Source organism: Astatotilapia calliptera, chromosome 10 (genome assembly GCF_900246225.1).
Source record: "Astatotilapia calliptera chromosome 10, fAstCal1.2, whole genome shotgun sequence".
Taxonomy (NCBI): domain Eukaryota; kingdom Metazoa; phylum Chordata; class Actinopteri; order Cichliformes; family Cichlidae; genus Astatotilapia; species Astatotilapia calliptera.
The window spans coordinates 1,508,472-1,525,923 of record NC_039311.1 but is presented as its reverse complement, the minus strand read 5'-3'; the positions used below and the strand labels follow the sequence as shown (position 1 = coordinate 1,525,923).

Genomic DNA, 17,452 nt, shown 5'->3' with positions numbered 1-17,452 from the left:
AGCCTCGGCGGGACTTAGTTTGCAGAGAAAAAGGACCTGAGCGAGCTAGTGGAGACTGAGGACAAATGTGCAATGGAGCAATTACCCTCACAGACAGACATCCACTCCCTAATTTCTATGCAAAACAGGAAAAAGAAGAAAGATCAGTGGGTCTTTGAGAGGAGGAAAAGGCAGGCATTTATCTTTCGCTCTGGTTGCCCCTGGTCAGGAGACTCCACCAGCTTTTGAGGGGGAGACGACGATGAAGAGAGCACTGCATTTGCATAAGAATACATGCCTATACTAACCCAGTTGGGGCGCGGGGGGGGGGGGGGGGGGGGGGGGGGGGGGGGGGGCGTTTAATTCAGCAATGGCATTCACTTGTTGGGAATAATTTCTGTGCATGGCCAGGGGAAGATTAGAATTAGTTTTCTCGTTGTGTAAGTGCAAGCAACGCGGGTTGTCCAACAGTGTGGAAAAGGGGCTTGGTGGTTTGTTCCCCTTACATTCCTTCAATGGTGATTAAGAGTCTGACGTTAAAAGATCCCTTAAGTTTTCCGCCCTTCACTACTCCCATCTCTCTGGCTCGTTCCTTCTCCCCTCATCTCCCTGGAGAGAAGGGATTACTGGCACACTGGTATACAGAAATGGCACTTGCTCAAAATTAAAAGACTTTCACAGGCTGCTAATCTAATGAGGGTGGAAAGGAGGGTGTGGGGGAATGAGCAAGCGCCATTTCAGCTGCTGAAATGAAAGGACAAGAGCGGATTTTCATGTTTACCGCCAACATTGCACTAAAGACAAAAAAAAAAATAGAGGCTGGGAAAAAAAACAAAAAGAAAATAAAGCTTTTTCAAATTCCCAAGATGCCAGGAACCAAAGAAAAGAGAACGACAACAGAGAGTTTGAGGCGCTTAAAAGGCGACAACAGTTGTGACATTCCGGTTGGATGCACAGGTTGGAGTTATCTGTCAATTCACACCTCAACAGGGAGGGTACCCCGAAGAGTCCATAAACACAAGCAAGTGTTCATTCAGAACCCTGCTTCCTCTGGGACACCCGCCCAGAGACCCACACTCAGCTCGAGCTGGTGTCCTGGTGTTCAGGATGATCACTTTCTACTTTATTAACATTCAATTGACTTTCTGTTGCGAGCTGAAATGAATAAAACCTCTAATCTGGGAACTGAGAAGTTTTCCTGCGCAGCAATTTATGTAACCGTGCGCTGGGCTGAAGACGGGAGCGTACAATCCCGTCGGTTCTTTATGATACGTCAGTACAGGAACGCAGAGATATACAGGTGGGTTATAAAACGCTGCAACAAGATGCTGCAACAGTTTGGAAAGATGTGGCTTTAGAAATTTGGGGTTGACTTGTTGAATTTGCAACCCCAAAGAAAACTTCTGACAAAGTGTTTCATTTGAAGCAATCCATTTGCCTCGAAGTGACATCATTCTCAGTTTAAGTGCATTCCCATAGTAAAAGTCGGGAAAGCGAGGAAAACTGACATTGCTCCTCAGAAGGGTGAAGCCATTCATGCTGGCAGTACAACACTCCTGCAGCACGTTGATGGAGAGAGGCTGGTTAGTGCTCTGTGTGTCTTAATTAACCAGTCAGACATAAACGGCAGTAATGCTACAGATTTTACAATTTCACTAATGTTTACATGCACTGCTGCCATCTTGGACTCTTAAGTCAGGGTTCATGCGGCTTCTCTGACTTTCCCGTTAGGAAGTACGACTTGATCGGGTGTTCCTGTTGTAAATTCTGACCGAAAACTCGGAGATTCCGATTTCCGACTTCAAACGGAATTAGCCTCTGGTTTCCACTTATACCAGTGGCAATGAGGTGCTTTTGTCTGAGTGGCAACAGTTGTTGTTCAGGAGAATACTGCTGCGAGCGCTCACACGCTCAGCACTGGCATTAATGGTACAGAGCTGTCACAGCCCCACGAAAAGACCCAAAGACAAGGACGGTGCAAAAAGCCTCTGACTGTCCGTGTCAAGATTAGTCCCAAGAGGAAAAGGCACAATGGAGGTTAATTAAAAATTCAAATAACACCACACCTCAAAGACGAGCTGCCGAGACTACTGCAAAAACATGATTCATCCTTTTGGTGTTAAAATACCTGGAAGGAAAAATACCAGTCCAGGTTTTCTAGACAATATCTGATTACCTAATATCCATCTCCTGAAACACTAAATATGTTTAATCTGCCCAAAGCCAGAACACAGCAGTGACCCCAGCAGCCTACATCAGAAGACCTGAGCCAAACACTTTGGGTTACTACCAGGACCTGTTAAGAGTTAAATGTGCTGCCCATTGCAGCCTTCAGCTCCCATTTTGAGGCTACTTCAGGCACAATGTCCCATAATAAGGGGAGGGGGGGGGGGGGGGGGGGTGTCACAGGCAGGCTGTATTTAGCTCAGACTCCAAACTGCAATCTACATGGCAGAGAGCATGCATAAAGATGGCCTTTTCCCATCTTCCACCAGTAATTGTACTATTACTAAAAAAAAGTTAAATAAGAAGCAGAGCAGGGTCAGGGGTGGGGGTGCATGTGCCTCATTTCTGCATGGCTGCCCCTGCTCTGCTTCTTATACCTTCTTCCTTTTTTGTTAACCCTGTGCAAAACGGTGACATGTGACTTCCAACTTGCTTGTTCGAGCCAAAAGGCAAGCTGCTGATTCCTTAGCCGCAGCCTAGGACCACTCAGACATGTTAACCCTGTTTTAAACACACAAGTAATAATAACACAGCATGATGCCCAGTGTCTCCAGGGAGAGGGAGTTAGCCCTGCAGATGTTGGCACTACCAGTCTGGCTGGCTGGCTGGGTTATCAGTCAGAGAAGGGCAAAGGGTGGGGGCACTACGGAGGTGTTGGATTACACAGATAGCGACACTTGCTTGAGGCTCGCACTTTCAGCGTACCTCCCCTGTGCCTACCTGACAATCATGCGGTGACATCTGTATCATTTTTCATTGTACAACCAATAACGTTTCTTGATAGGGGGATGCATGTTCAAGTGCTTCTGTTACACAAGCTGCGAGTCCTCGACACTTTCTGCTATCTTTTACAGCCATTACTCATTTAGCTATGCAACCTTGGTTCAGTCTGACAGAGGCAGCAGAAGTAGAATTTCATATTCCTACAATGGCTTTTTGACTTGAGTCATTTCTCTGACAAAATAAAAGAACATTCCACTTGTACTCAATCATCATCTAAAAGAAAAAAACCAAACAACTTGCCACACTATCTGTTCATCTTTCTGCAGTAGTGTAAATGAACTGCTCTTAAACTGTGAGGGGCATCTCTTTATCAAACAGCCCTGCTCCTCTGAACTCTGGTACTAATCTGGCTATTATCCTATAACTGACTCCGACCTTCATAGAGAGAGGAAGCTGCAGAAATGCAATGCACCTAAACAGTAAATGTAACATGCATTGCTTATTTATTCTAATTAATGGCACTTCTGTGTATGCAAAAGAGTTCCCACCTGCAAGCTCATTGTGGATGAGATCAGCAAAGTTTGGGTCGTCACCCCACCAGAAGAGCCAAAGCTCCCTCCGACCCTGCTGCTGGCATCTCCTCCACACGCTTAGTATATCAGCCTTCAGGCAGCGACTGAAGCTGCATAGGATGGGGTCCTCCTCCGTCACCGGGAAGAGGATTGGTGCAGAGGTGGGACCCTGCCACACAAACCTCTTCCATTTGATCCCTGTCAAGTCAGCCTGCAAGACAGGAGAGAGAGAGGGGGGGGGGGGGGGGGGGGGGGAGAAACTGTTAGTGTGCAGAGTCGCTGCTTTGGGACCCACTCAGCACCTCTGAGGAAACATGTGGTGAGCAGAGTGTTAAGAGTAAGTATTAATCCTCTTTTATGGGGGTTTTCACCCCCTAACTATCCTGACAACACCCCATGCTGTCGAGACTGTGAGGGAGAAAACATTTCGCTACAGACGCAAACGAGAAACAGCCGCAAACAAAGTGGGACATTCGACTGTTTCTGTAAAAGATCTTGTACTTAATGTTTCAGCTGCGATCATGAAAGACATGTTGGAAACACTCACAGGAAAAAACTAATGCTGGTAAATGTGGTCTCACCAGCTTAATCCTCATTATTGGAGAGTACTGTGTGTGTGTGTGTGTGGGGGGGGGGGGGGGGGTTTCTATAAACACTGTCTGGCTTTTATAAAGAGAACAAAACACACAGGAAAAAGCCTCATAGGCAGTAAATCACTGGTGGGGTTATTAAGTGTTAAAACAGGAACATTACGCTCTGCTGCTGGCTGGCACTGCAGCTTATCACCCAAGCGCTGACTGACTACCCATGTCTACCTAAACACATGCACACGTGCTAACTACCATAAAAAAATACACATACACACAATGCCTTAGGGGCACATCATTTTAAGTAATCTTCGACAACACAGACTGTTCATCTTCCCACCATTTAGTTTCATTTCGTTCTGGCCGAGTTGGCAAGCTGTCTGTCTGTATATTCAACCAATTAAGCCATTACAGTTCAAGGGACGTCCTAATTCAAGTGCAAAGGCACTGAGCCAGAGCAAGTGATTACCAGCGGTTGTGGTCAAGCAGTGGCGTTAGCGTTATGGTGTTAGCTGGGACAGGGAGGCATTGTGTTGTGTCAGCTGGAGCCGAGTTGGATCACAACAAGAAGTTAGGAGATCAAGACACCATGAATATTTCCACCCACAAGCAGAAAAAAAAACATCAGTTTAAGCATGAATCCTGTAAAGGCTCGCTATATGATACAACATGCAACAAACAGCCTGGCTGCTTGTTCAAATACAGACAAGCTCGACCACTAAACCGAGAGTCAAACACAAAAAAGCCCAAGGTTGCTTTATAGTCATGTGTATGATCAAAACACCATGGTCTCTGATGCACAACCAGACTCCTGGGGAATTCAAAGCAGCTGCACATGCTGAGGACAAACTCCAAGATTTAAGCAGCAGAAATGAGTCTGTGTACAACTGTGTGTAACAGAGCTGCAGCAGTTAGGCTGCTCCTTCCTGCTGGAGTGCGAGAAGCGCTTCTTTACACCTGCACCTCGCTCGGAAACATCTGTGCACACAATGCAAAGGGAGGGCGAAGACAACGGTTAACTGTGAAACCAGATCATAGGCAGTACAGATAGGCAATTAGCAAGTGAACAGCCCTCATCAGCTTACTGACCATGGCCTGTCCCCCATGGCATTGTGCATTTCACCATATAAAAGGTTTTGGTCTTGAGTGCACTACAGATTTTATTACAGGCCTCTCACACTCATCCATATTGGTTTCACACATTTAGAAGTGATTATGTGCTGCACACAGTCTGCAAGTCGGTCGCAGTACATCAGCCGTTACTCAGACAAGTTTCTATACTGAATTAATGCCAATACAGTTTGTATAATTATCTTTTCCAGATACTTGCACCATCTGAAATATTTCCTGTGATATTTTTTTAAATAACTGTCGAGCCGTCTATGGAGAAACACTGAAAATACAACTGGAATAAGCATTACCTTGACATTTTGCTATTGCTGAGTTATCTTAAGCAAGCAAGCAATAAAAAGCCTTCCCTGAATTTACATAGTGGCTACAGGGCTCTTCTATCTGATCACTTCCTACTCTGTTCTTTCACATAAGTATTACATTCACAGGCAATTAAGCGGTTGTAATCTATAATAAAACAATAAAGATCATTAATATTTAGTCAATTAAGTGAAAATGTATTTCTGACAAGTTCCTTAAAAAAAGAGGCTTAACTATACCGTGTTGCACTTAAATGCATAAAAACTGATCAGCTGAGAAGATGAAACAGTTGGTTAACTCTCCACATCCAGTGTGGCTCTGAGATTTACTGCTAAAACACTGAGTAACGCTTCTGCTTGAATGAATGAAACAGAACATTTTCATCTTACTCTGCAGTTGCAGCCATCAGCTGTTTGTTACACACTTTCTTGTACTGCAGTTAATGTGCAGTATGCAATCAAATTACAACTTAGAATAATAAAACTTAAAAACACCACACACACAAATCGTTTCAGTGAAAAAGTAACTGCCTGCCTTTGTGCATGTTTTTGTTTTTTAAATCTGACACTTCCAAACCTTGATATGTGACTTTATGATTAACGGAAACTTTATCAAACTGCTACAGCCTCCTCTATTCTTTTATTTACTTTGCAATAAATGATCCCTGTTACACAATGCAACAACTTAACAGGGCTGTCAATGTTATCACAGCCTCATCCTTATCTAGAAGGTGAAAATATGGTGAATTGGTTCAACAGTGAAATGCTGTCAGTCAAAAACTACGGTGGCTGCTTGAATACAGGAGACTGAGTTTTATGAAGCTTGTGCACAGTGTAGGACAACTTATGCAACGCGTTAAGTGAACCCTTAGCAAATGGTTAACATTTCTGCTATGGCTTCATATCTGTCCGTGGACACATTTTCTTACACAAAAGAAATCAACGAAAAATTTTGACTTGAACCCTAACGTAACATCGACCGAGCTACTCGGGTAAATACTGTACCGACGAGTTCCTCTGGTCTATTCCACTGACAATAGGATTGCCAAGCAAAGACCACAAAAAGCAGCTCTATTTTATCGACACATCTGTACCCGCTAAGCTTACTGGGAAGAATTGGATGAGAAAATGTCTCAAGCCACTTAGTAATAAAAACCCGTCTCCTCCTGCAAGATGTCAAGCAGAATCTGCTTTGTTTAGACGGGAAGTAAGCCAAATATTTCTACTGCTGATTCATAACGGATGGACTCAATGAAGACGAATGAAAATGTGTTGATGTAAATTATAATTCTTCAAACACCACAACATCAAATGCTAAAAGTCCATCTTTGCATTTATAGATGATCAAATCGTCTCTGTGTGCATGTGATAAAGTTCTCGGCAGCACTGCCTGCCAGCGACGTTCTGTCGTTTGAGTTGCGCGCAACCTTTAAACAACATGTGAAAGGCTTTTATACAACCTGTTTCTTAAACAAGTAATCTCTCAGGGTGCACAGACGCACAGTTGGCTACATCAGTTAGGAATTACACTGGTGTTAAATTACATTTGCAACTCATGTAGTTCAAATGTAGACACCTTCAGTCAGCCTGCTTACAGTTTGTTTCCCTGCTTTGTTTTAGCTGTCATAACAGTCTTTAACCTGACACAAAACACGTGACAGTGTACTAAATCAAACCACATATTTCCCTTTGTCCTTAGATTGTCCTGAGCTTTAAGAGGCAAGAGACTGAAGGCCGGACACATCAGTACTTTGCCTCCCATCAACAATATCCAACAGGCAGACTGCTCTATCAAGGATAAATGTGCCTTCTGCAATTGTTCTGTCTGTGCTTTCAAAATAAATTAGTTGCAGCTTGTGTGTGTGCGCAAAAAAAAGAACAGGGGATGCCAAGGATATCTGTATTTCCTTCCAACATTCATGCTGTCCCGGCTGTGTGCACGAGTGTGCCTTGAACATTTCAGGCACCCGTCTGTGTCTTAGTAAATGCTCAGGTATGTGAGCAGCAGCTTATACAGATGTCCCGGCAGCGTAAGCGATGTGGGTCACGAGAAGTTTTGTCTTTCATATGCCAAACCAGAAAAATCACACTGCTGCATTACGAGGGAAGCTAAGGCCAAAAAGCCAGTGGATACAGGCAGGAAGTTTGCCTGAGGTGATGCCTGCTCAGGGGAGGTTATGACCCCTGCTTTTGCCAGCTGCTCACCTTCCCTCCAGCAACTTAAGAGTTCTGGTTCTTGGTATGGGAACACTGTGTTCAAGCAGATGCCTTTCAAGATAAGAGACAAGCACCAGGTGAAGCTTCACTAATCATACCACATATGCTCCTTTTATAGCAAGTCCCTCTTCCTGCCTGTTGCCCCTCTCCCACCGTTAACTGTCAGGAAACAAACCTGAAACTACCAAGTGTGAGTTTGCATTTCGAGTTCAGGAGAATGCAAAAATTCAATCAGTTTCAACTGATGCACATCGCTGAAAGGAAGATCTCTGCCAAGTGGTTCTTTAGAGTTTACAGCCTTCTCCAGCTCATAAATGTATCGCAGGTCCAACTATAAATTTCACAACAAGGCAGCTGCAATTGTGTTTCATAGTGGAGGAACAGATAAATTTACCTTACACTCCGAGTTATTCCAAGTAAGCCCACTTTAAAAATGCCAAGAAGAAAAAAGAAAGAAAAAGCATGCAACAAGTAGTATCATACTCCAGAGGAGAGTATCCACGGAAAAATGAACGGGGGGGAGAGACTACCACAAAGTCTTCGCATTCTTTCACCATAAAACCACAAAGTGGAGTCTGTTCAGTAAGTGAGTCATAACAGCAGTGGTGTTATGCTTAGTCTCAGTGTGCAGGAAAATGTCAGCCAGACAGGCACAGCACCACAACTACCAGCCTCTATCTCGCCTGTATACTGTAGCCAACGCTGCCTTCAAGTGCTGTCGTAAACATTGTAATTATGAGTTCAGCACACACAATCGACCCAACAGAGCAGTACTGAGAGAGTGGGGATTTTCTGCAGCAAAACGTTACCTTTAGGGGGCGGACAGCTGTGTCAATTTGTGGTAAGAACAGTGTAATATTTCACTCAACTGTTATTATGCTAGATTCTGTGTCAGAATTACTTGTGATGCACTTGTAGTCTCACTTCTTGTTTGAGGTTTTCATGTAATAATAATAATATAATAACTAATAATAACATTAACAAACTGAGTCACAATCTATGCACTTTGCAGCCTTGCCACTGCACCACAGAGTGGTTTCTATGTCATTTAATCTATAAAAGAAGTCTCCTTTTTCTAAAGGGTGCATTTCAGCACTTGACAATCACATTAACAATTTCCTGCGGTTGGAGACGAGCACATTGTGCTCCTCGGCTAACCTACAAGTGAAACTGGAGTTAAGCCTGCTGACAAGCCAATTAACTGCAACAACAAACACATTCAGACCGTGTTCCTGATTATCCCAGAGACGCTCTGCTCAAGCAGCACCTTTACATTTGCTGCTGTGGCTAAGACTGTAGACCACACAACTGGCTCTTAGTGCACGGGATTTAAAAGAATACTGGGAGCTTTGAGCTGCTAGAAGCATAACCACAACTATTTAGGGTGATGCCAACTAGCCACAACTGGCAAGATGCTGATGGTGGTGGTAGGTGTAGAACGTTAGGTGTAGCTGAGGTGTGTAGCTTCCCCGTGTGATGTAGTGCCCAGGGATGAATGCCACAGATTATATAATCAGCCTGGGGCCTGTGCCCTAGTTGGTGTGAATACTAGAAAATGAGGTCCAAGGAGATTAAACCCACCAATAAACAAGATGATGACATAATAGATAAGTGGTTGCAAACAGACAACTGCGGCGGTAATATCAGTAACATGCCTGTTAAAAGGAAAGAGCTTTCGAGACAAGACTTATTAAGGGGCGTGTTTCTATCGACAGGCTCTGCAAGTTGGGCAGCGACATTCTTTCATCCAGGAGTTGTCAGTGCCACACAAACACACACACGGGAAAGAAAATAGTATTCAAAGGCACCACAGCGTCAGACTCTGACTAAACGCCACAAACTGAAGTCCATGAAATGTTTGGTTTACGGGTCAACACTCGATAAAACACAGTGGAAATGCAATGAGAACGAGGCAGCAAGTTAATAATAAACAAGGTGCTGAGGCGAAAGGAGAGAAAGTGCTACAACTCCACTCAGGGCAGCACGGTCCTGCCTCTGGCAGTAAAATGCACAACATTTATTTCCGTGCTAACAAGACTATATGCTGCTCTGTATGTGTGTATGGGTCTTATGACATAAAGTAAATGAAGCTTTGCAAGCCACTGGCGTTAACCTCAAGTGTGTTGTTTGTGAACTGGGAAACGGAAATGTAATGGAAAGAAGATTATAATAGGCAAGCGGTCACACCTGGGGCCAAACTTACTAAAATAACAAGCGTACGTGGTAATATTAGCAAAGTGGGACACCTTGTTGTCCTAAAACGATGTCAGCTTCGACAGGGCCGTAAGCCTAGCTAAGCTGCTATCAACTGATGCCTCTGTGGCTAGCGTTAGCTTAGCCCCCGTTCAGCTAGTTAAAAATGGCTGCTTTCCTTTAGTTTTAAATCTCTTACCAGACAGAATAGATTGGAATGGCAATCCTCCAAGCTGGCCCCGTTTGGTACAAAACAAGAACTCATCCTTCTTCACTGCGAAATCCAACTCTCCATCATTTCACTTCCCGGGAAATTAAATAAAAAGAATTTGCGGATCGGTGTTTTCTAAGATGTACAGGCTTAATCAGCGAGAAATATTTTTTCTAACATTTGGCTGGAGGATAGTTAATTCAACAACCTTCCGATTACAGTTTCCTCCCACCGGGGATAAAAGCGGATAAAAAAGACAGCGTGGTCTTTAAGTCGACATGTCAAAAGCACACAGTAAAACCGCGTTCAAGGAAGCGAAAAATGTTCATAAAACAAAAAGAAAAGGAGAGCAAAGAAGCAACTCTCCCCCTCCCCCTTAGCCCTAAAACGGTCTCCGCTTAAAAAAATAAAAACGTCCTGTCTCACTCCTCCATCGCAAAATTTAGCCTAAAATCGAAACACATCCTGTAGCAGCCTCTCGAATTCTGGCACCGGCCTATATTTTAACGATTATTTCGATCATTATTTCAGCCTCGGTTCCTGTTGGTTTCCATTTGAATTCATGGATTCCTTTCTTTAATGGCGGCCACAGGGACAACTCTGCCTTCCACAGCCTATTGGCTCATTCGTGGTCAAATCTTTGGCAAGTTAGCCGTCCACGTGCAGACACGCGTCAGACAGTAAGGTGCACTTCCGGAAAAATAAAAGCATGCAATTATTCCTCTTCACAATTGCAGTAATATCATAAACACGTGGTTATGAAAAAGATATTGAACACTATAATTATTGCATGTGGGATTTCTATTTATTCACTAAAATAATGCATTTGTTTGTTTTTTACATGCAACATGTCAAAAGAGAGCCTGCAAAAAATTTTTTACCGCTCATGGACGTCTTACTTTGAAAGTCCCGACAACGACTTTCGCTTTTAGTGCCGTTGATTTGACACTGTCGTGGTCATGAGGGCTGTAATAACACAAGACTGATAGGTATTGCCGCTGGGCCAGCGCAAGTGGCGCTACTGAGCAACAGATTTTGTTACTAATGATCAAACCCTATAAACTTGCTCACTTACACAGTGCACCACCTAGCGCATGTGATGTTGCACTTGCAATTGAAATGCACGACCAAAAAGAATTGATGAATTCTTTTTTTTACTTTATTCAAAGCAGTAGTTAAAAATTGTGTAGCTCAAGCGACGAAATGAAAGCAGTCAAATCTCATATTTATAAGGCGCTGCACTGCAGGAATGCAACACGTGAAAGAGATGTAAGAAGCAAAAGTTCAATTCATGAATAAATGAAATAGAAATCGTTGTTGATGCCGTTGCAATATAGCAGAGGATGTTCCACACAGTCTCCCTAAAGTGTGTCGTTAAGGATGCTGTTTGTTTATACAAATTCCAAATCAAAGAGAGAGTAAAGTTACACTGTAGGGTGTTTCATCAGATTTGAAATAAGAGAACCCGTAAGATCCAAGCAAATACATCGCTCACTATAAAAAGGCCACATCTCTACTCATCACACCATCTGACAGGGAGCCCTGGTAGGGTTCAGGGGGTGATATCTGAGATACGCACCAGTGCCAAAATACTGAACCGCAGTGTGGCTGTTAAATATTTACCTTCCAAATAAGAGTAAGAGTTGCATTTGAGTACCACCAACTACAGTACACAGAGCAGGGTAATTACTGTATGTTCTTTTCAAATTCTTCTCTGTAAGAAAAGCTTTAAAGAACTTCCACTTTAAATTGTCTGAAGTACAGAGTAATAGATTGACATCTAGATATAGACTTCTAAATCCTGCACCTCTGATCTCATCCAGCCAGGATCCAAGTTGGTGCTGGGCCAAATTAAAAGGATTTCTATTAGTGCTGCAAACAGTATGCAAAATAAACCCAGTTAACTCATTTGTCCCTGTCTTCTGTGTATTGTAGTGTGCATCAAGCTTAAGGTTATCTGTTTTTAGAGAGCCTTTGTTTCTGCATCACTATGTATATGGTAGTTGTCATCTGCATCTCTACATAATTTTTTTAAACAATCAATTTTTAATAAATGTATTCAAACCCATATTACTGGTCACCTTAAAAAATGAAACTCAGCCAGAGTAATGTTTGTTTCCTTTTTAACCCTTAAGTCGTCTACTCCTGCTGAGCAGTGTAGGTTCATGGAATACTAATACTGCGTTTTTTGCAGTTGGCTGTTCCTAATTAGATTACAGTGTAAGCTGTCTTTAGTCATAATTTCTTTAAAGAAATGAATGGCCGATGGTTGGGTAGCCAGCCCCTTTTGTTTCTGTTATACAGGGATTCATCCACAAGGAATTTCAGTTCCTATTTGCACATTTTGGAATAATCATATATCTCATCATACCACGTATTGTTTCCTTTGATCCCAACATAAGAACATGTCTCTGTTTTTCCAAAATTCCTATGTTTATGACATTATTACAGCATTTGTGGACTTTTGTATAAGCCTGCAATAATGCGCTTACATAATTCAGACCTGAAAACTGCCTGCAGCAGTTCATTTCCTGTGTGCCCAGGATAAGTATAAGTGACATCTGCTGTTCACAAGACTTACAGTGAGAACAGGGAAACAGAAAGGCGGTGATGATCCTGAGACCAGAAGCAGCTGGCTGCTGCTGAAACACTGATGGAGTCACAGTGCGGTAGCCTGAAGAGAACATGTGAGGAAATCGATTTGTTCCAAGACCTTATGAGGAGAAATTTTCACTAAGATCACCTGCAGAACATGAAAACTGTACACACTCGAAGCAAGTGACATTCTCTTTGATCATTTCTTCTGTTTCCATCTTTCACACTTTGCTCACGTCTGTTTGATTTGTGCCTGAACCAAAATTATACTTGTTCACTGTTTAGACAGAGAGCTGTTTGTCATTTTTAAAAATCCAGCATTTAACAAAGCTATGTTAATTGTTCAAGCCCTTAAATGCATTACAGATGCAATATATATAACAAGAGTTTTAGCTCGCTCTGTGCACTCCCCAAAGCTCTGCAAAATCAGCTTTGTCTTTCATCTGATCCTAAAGGACTGCGTAGCTTTTTAAACCTTAAATCTCCCCATAGGAATGGATGTTAATCTCACTTCCAGAGCTTCCCACGCTTTATCATCAGTCCTTGATACGAAAAACAATTGTGGCATGATACCATCTGTATAAGACTGTTTAACAGAAATGAAAAAAAACATCTAATAGTGAAGTCGATGAGCACAGTTGTCATACCAGAGAAAGTAATGTGGGTAACAGATTGCGATCATATCTGCCGATAGTTTTCTCTCACTTATCTCCAGCTCCCTCTTATCTGAGCCCCACAGAGACTTTCTGTCACATATATTCTATCCCAGCAGCGCAAAAGCATATTGGGGAAAGGAGAGTTTAGGATAGTTTGAATTTGGCCGACTGCTTCTTTGACATTTGATTTGACATGCTCTGTGGTCCCTGCCAGTCTGCTGTAGGAGCATTTGTCAAAGTTCCCATGTGTCTCTAAATCCTGCGTGAAAAAGTGAACATAAAATCTGTTAAATTTAGCCAGAAGAAAAACATTGGCTGGATTTAATGAGGGCCTGCGGTCAGATAAGACAGCAAAAACATTACAGTACTGGATGGAAAAATAGCCTTGATTATCATTAAACATGCTGAAACGATAAATCATGAAACACTGAAGATGAGAAAACTGAGTGCAGAAATGTAACACAAGCCTTTGGTATGCTTTCTGCTTTGTGTGTGTGTGTGTTTGCTCTTGTTCTCGAGTATGTCCTGTGGCCTTAGGCGTGAGACAAGAAACAAGACAAACAATGCTGCTACTGAAAGATCATAACAGTCATGTGAAATATTTGAAAAGCTTTCTGTAAATCAATGAAAGTGACCACCCAGGCAGGAAGAGGTTTTCCCCTTCACGAGCAGACACGGCCGAGGCACCCGGCAGTTAAGAGCACGACTCCGAGCTCCAGAGTTCAACAGTGTAACTTGTGTTTACGGAGGCTAAGTGGTAATATCCCACTCTTAGCCTCTGCAGAGGTTAGTTATGAAGAGGGTCAACAACTGTGCCACGTTCAAATAAAGCCACCCCCCTCCCAGCCGCCATGTTAATGCACATGGAGATATATGTTGTCTTTGCTCCCCCTGCTTCCTTCCTTCCTTGGCTCCTTCCCCGAGTGCTCATAATTAGCCACTAGATTGAGAAACACTTTCGAAAATAGTGAGAATAGCCGCTAACTCTGTTCATTCACTCAAATGATGACATATGGCATCGACTGCAAAGTTATTGACACAGAAGAAGAAAAACGTCAGGCGTGCCGAGGTTGTGTGTGAAATGTAATATTCTGAGACGGTAATCACCCTCTTCATAATCCACACTGAGGGAGAACATAAAATCGAAGTGGCTTAAAACATTTGCATGTGTTACTTCATTCATCTGAAAGAATTAGCCATATAAGGAGGAAACAGACAAGTAAATGCATGTAAACTAAAACACTACAACTGTGTGCTGATGAGGCTGAATCACAGACAGAGGGGGATAAATCTAACACGAACCGCAACATAAAACATAATGATGCAGGCAATGAAAATAAAGACGCAAAACCTGACCTGTGAGGTGGAGGACTCATCATGCACTGCAGCATTTAATTGGCCCTTGTTTGGTTTGTGTCCAGACGTATTTAGAATTCATTATTAAAATCAGTTTTGTTGAACAAGTTTCTGTCAATGGTGAACAGAGTGTGCAGTGTGCAGTCTTTATAAAGGGGTTCACTGTGCGTTTGCTCTTTTAGATCTTTGCAAAGATGCAGTCATGATGCGGAATAAGCGTGCACCTTTTCAGTGGGGTGAAAGATCCCATAAGGAAAGTGAAAGAATGAAACGAAATACGTGAGACTAAGGGTTGGCGGAGAGAGCTCGAGGCCTGCAGATCAGGTACGTGTGGAACGAGAAAGTACAGCATGTAGCGCACCAGCTGACTGAGAGGTGTTCAAGGAAGATTTTCACCCAAATCAACAAGCTCTGGAATGACAGACAAACAAATTGCGTTTCATGCTATCAAACTGCTTTACTCCACTATCCTGCTGCTACACAGCTCGACTTAAACTTGGCCTGAGCTTGAATGGGAACTTCCCAGCAGCCCCTCCCACTAACAGAAGAACATAAAGCAAAGCCAATTTAAAAGGGTTTTTTGCTTTTTTAATGATAACACGAGACAGCCTTCTTGTTATTAGCTTGAAAGGGCTGCAGAGTGCTGAGGACGCAGAGCAGTTGGCTCCGTGCCCTCAAAGCCTCTATCCGGGCAGTAGTGTGTAAAGGCTCGCTGAGTGAGGGGATCATGAATAGCTGATCGTGAACTACAAGTGGTTTAGCTGAGAATGTATGCTTTTAGACTGTTTGCACAAGAGATGGATAAACTTGTTTTTTGTCAGCTGACACCTGCTCACTTCCAGCTCTATACTGTGCTTTGTAACAGGACCGTGTGATACAACACAGAGTCTCTTCAGAAACAGCGCGACGTCAAACAGCGTTACTCAGAGACAGTTAGGCAGAGAGCTGCCCTTTGTTGAGTCACTTCTGGAGCTAAATAGTGTGAAGTGCTTGTCAGCTCGGTTGCTGCAACAATGCTTGGCTTCTCTATCTGGGGTGAGGTCTAGCTGAGGTTAGCGCCGCGCTCCCTCCCTTGATGGAGCCGAGGGTTAGTTGTTCGGGTGCTGCCCCTGAGCACACAGGAACATTCCAGGCACACAAATAAAGCCGTGGCTGTGCCTTTGTTGCAGTGCTGACTAGACAAGAGCCTTTCTGCAGGGCCGCTGCCTTTAAAAAGGCGAAGTCGTGCATCCCTGCTGGTAAATGATCTGACACACTTTTTGCCGCTGGAGTCTTTTCACGAGTCCTTGTTGTGAGGCTGTCGTTGTTATTCTGCCTCTCCATTCCCGCCTTCCTTGGCTCCTTTACCCCCCCCCCCCCCCTTTCATACAGTTTTGTGCACACATTGCAAGCAGATGGAGGAAAAGGTGTCTATATCGAAGATACCCCCCCTTTAAGCAGCCTTCGAGCCTGCAGAACCAGCATGGGATTAATAAATTCAATATGAATTGAAAGCTAATGAAATGTGAACCCCCACCTCTCCCCCCTGACTGCCAGCCACTGGGAAACACAGAGCTCCTCGAGATCAGGCGGAGAGAGGGAGAGAATGAGATCATTGTCACAATTACACCATTAAAAGCAGCAGTCAGCAAAGCCATAAAACTGGCCCGCTGTCAGGAGGCTGACCTGTGCGACTGGCTACAACATGCCCAGCATTCTTCTGTGACACAGCACTTTGTCATTCTTCTCCACAGTGACACTGAGGGACGGGCCGCATCCAGGGAAGAAGCATTCACGCTACGTGTCGTGATTATTCCAGTTTACAAAAGCCACTCCTATAAACAAGCAACAAAAACCTTCAGAAGGACACATGCAAATGATTGCACCCAGATCCGGCTGCAGTGCAATCCTGAACTCCTAGTCTCAGATTATGGAAGGTTATGTGTTAAATAAAGGACACAGCAGCCACAGGAAATGCAGTCCATACAGGCTTGCAGACACTGCAGTTTTCCCAGCGTCCATATGGACTACTGCAATTAAAACTGAAAACAGAAGCAGACAGAAAGAGAGAACAGGAACACGAGGGTGACAGCAAGACAGAGCGGAGAGTTCAACTCAAGGGCATGCCGAGAGGCGTGGAGTAGGGTGTCTGAAGGACCGTTGACGCAGTGGAGGCTCTTGTGCGGCAGGACCGGCCATGTTTCCAATTAGAGCAGCCTCATTCCATAATTGTTTAATTGGAGGCTGTGTGTGGGATGGAGGAGGCTCCAGAGCCCGTGTGTTTCCCCCTTCTAGTCAGCTGGTTGATATAGAGGCCCGTTTACCACCCAGCAGGCTTTGAGTCCTCGTGATAGGATCCGATCACCCTATCAGCCCCAACACCAAAAGCACATCGACACCCCCACCCTCACCACCCCTCACCTTCCCGCACTGAGCTCATTACGTTAGTTGATTGTGCTGGAAAAATGCAACACTGGCAGAAATGGTTAAATTAAAGTGGTGCTGTGATCGATGAGTATCACCGTCCTCCATTTCTACAAAAAAAAAAAAAAAAAGCAACCTGTACTTGTTCGAATCACTTGATGTGCACGTTCCAAGTCTCAATTCATTTTCCAGCTCATAAACGTCAACGTCTGACATGATCAAGTCACCTCACAAGTAGATTATAAAACAAACGGGATCAAATCCAGTATAAACATGTAAGAACGCTTGTCATTTACACTAGTAA

At 43.6% G+C, this 17,452-nt stretch overlaps 1 protein-coding gene across 1 annotated transcript in view; it reads right to left on the bottom strand.

Annotated features, from left to right (window-relative positions):
- Positions 1–10,777, bottom strand: part of med13a (mediator complex subunit 13a) — a 69,897-nt gene extending 59,120 nt beyond the window's left edge. Inside the window, exons 1-2 of the mRNA XM_026183115.1 lie at positions 10,127–10,777; positions 3,477–3,711 (exon numbers count right to left, since the gene is read on the bottom strand). Of these exons, the coding sequence (XP_026038900.1) occupies positions 3,477–3,711; positions 10,127–10,192 (301 nt within the window). The 5' untranslated portion in view covers positions 10,193–10,777. The remainder of the gene's footprint in view (positions 1–3,476; positions 3,712–10,126) is intronic.
- Positions 10,778–17,452: the final 6,675 nt, after the last annotated feature.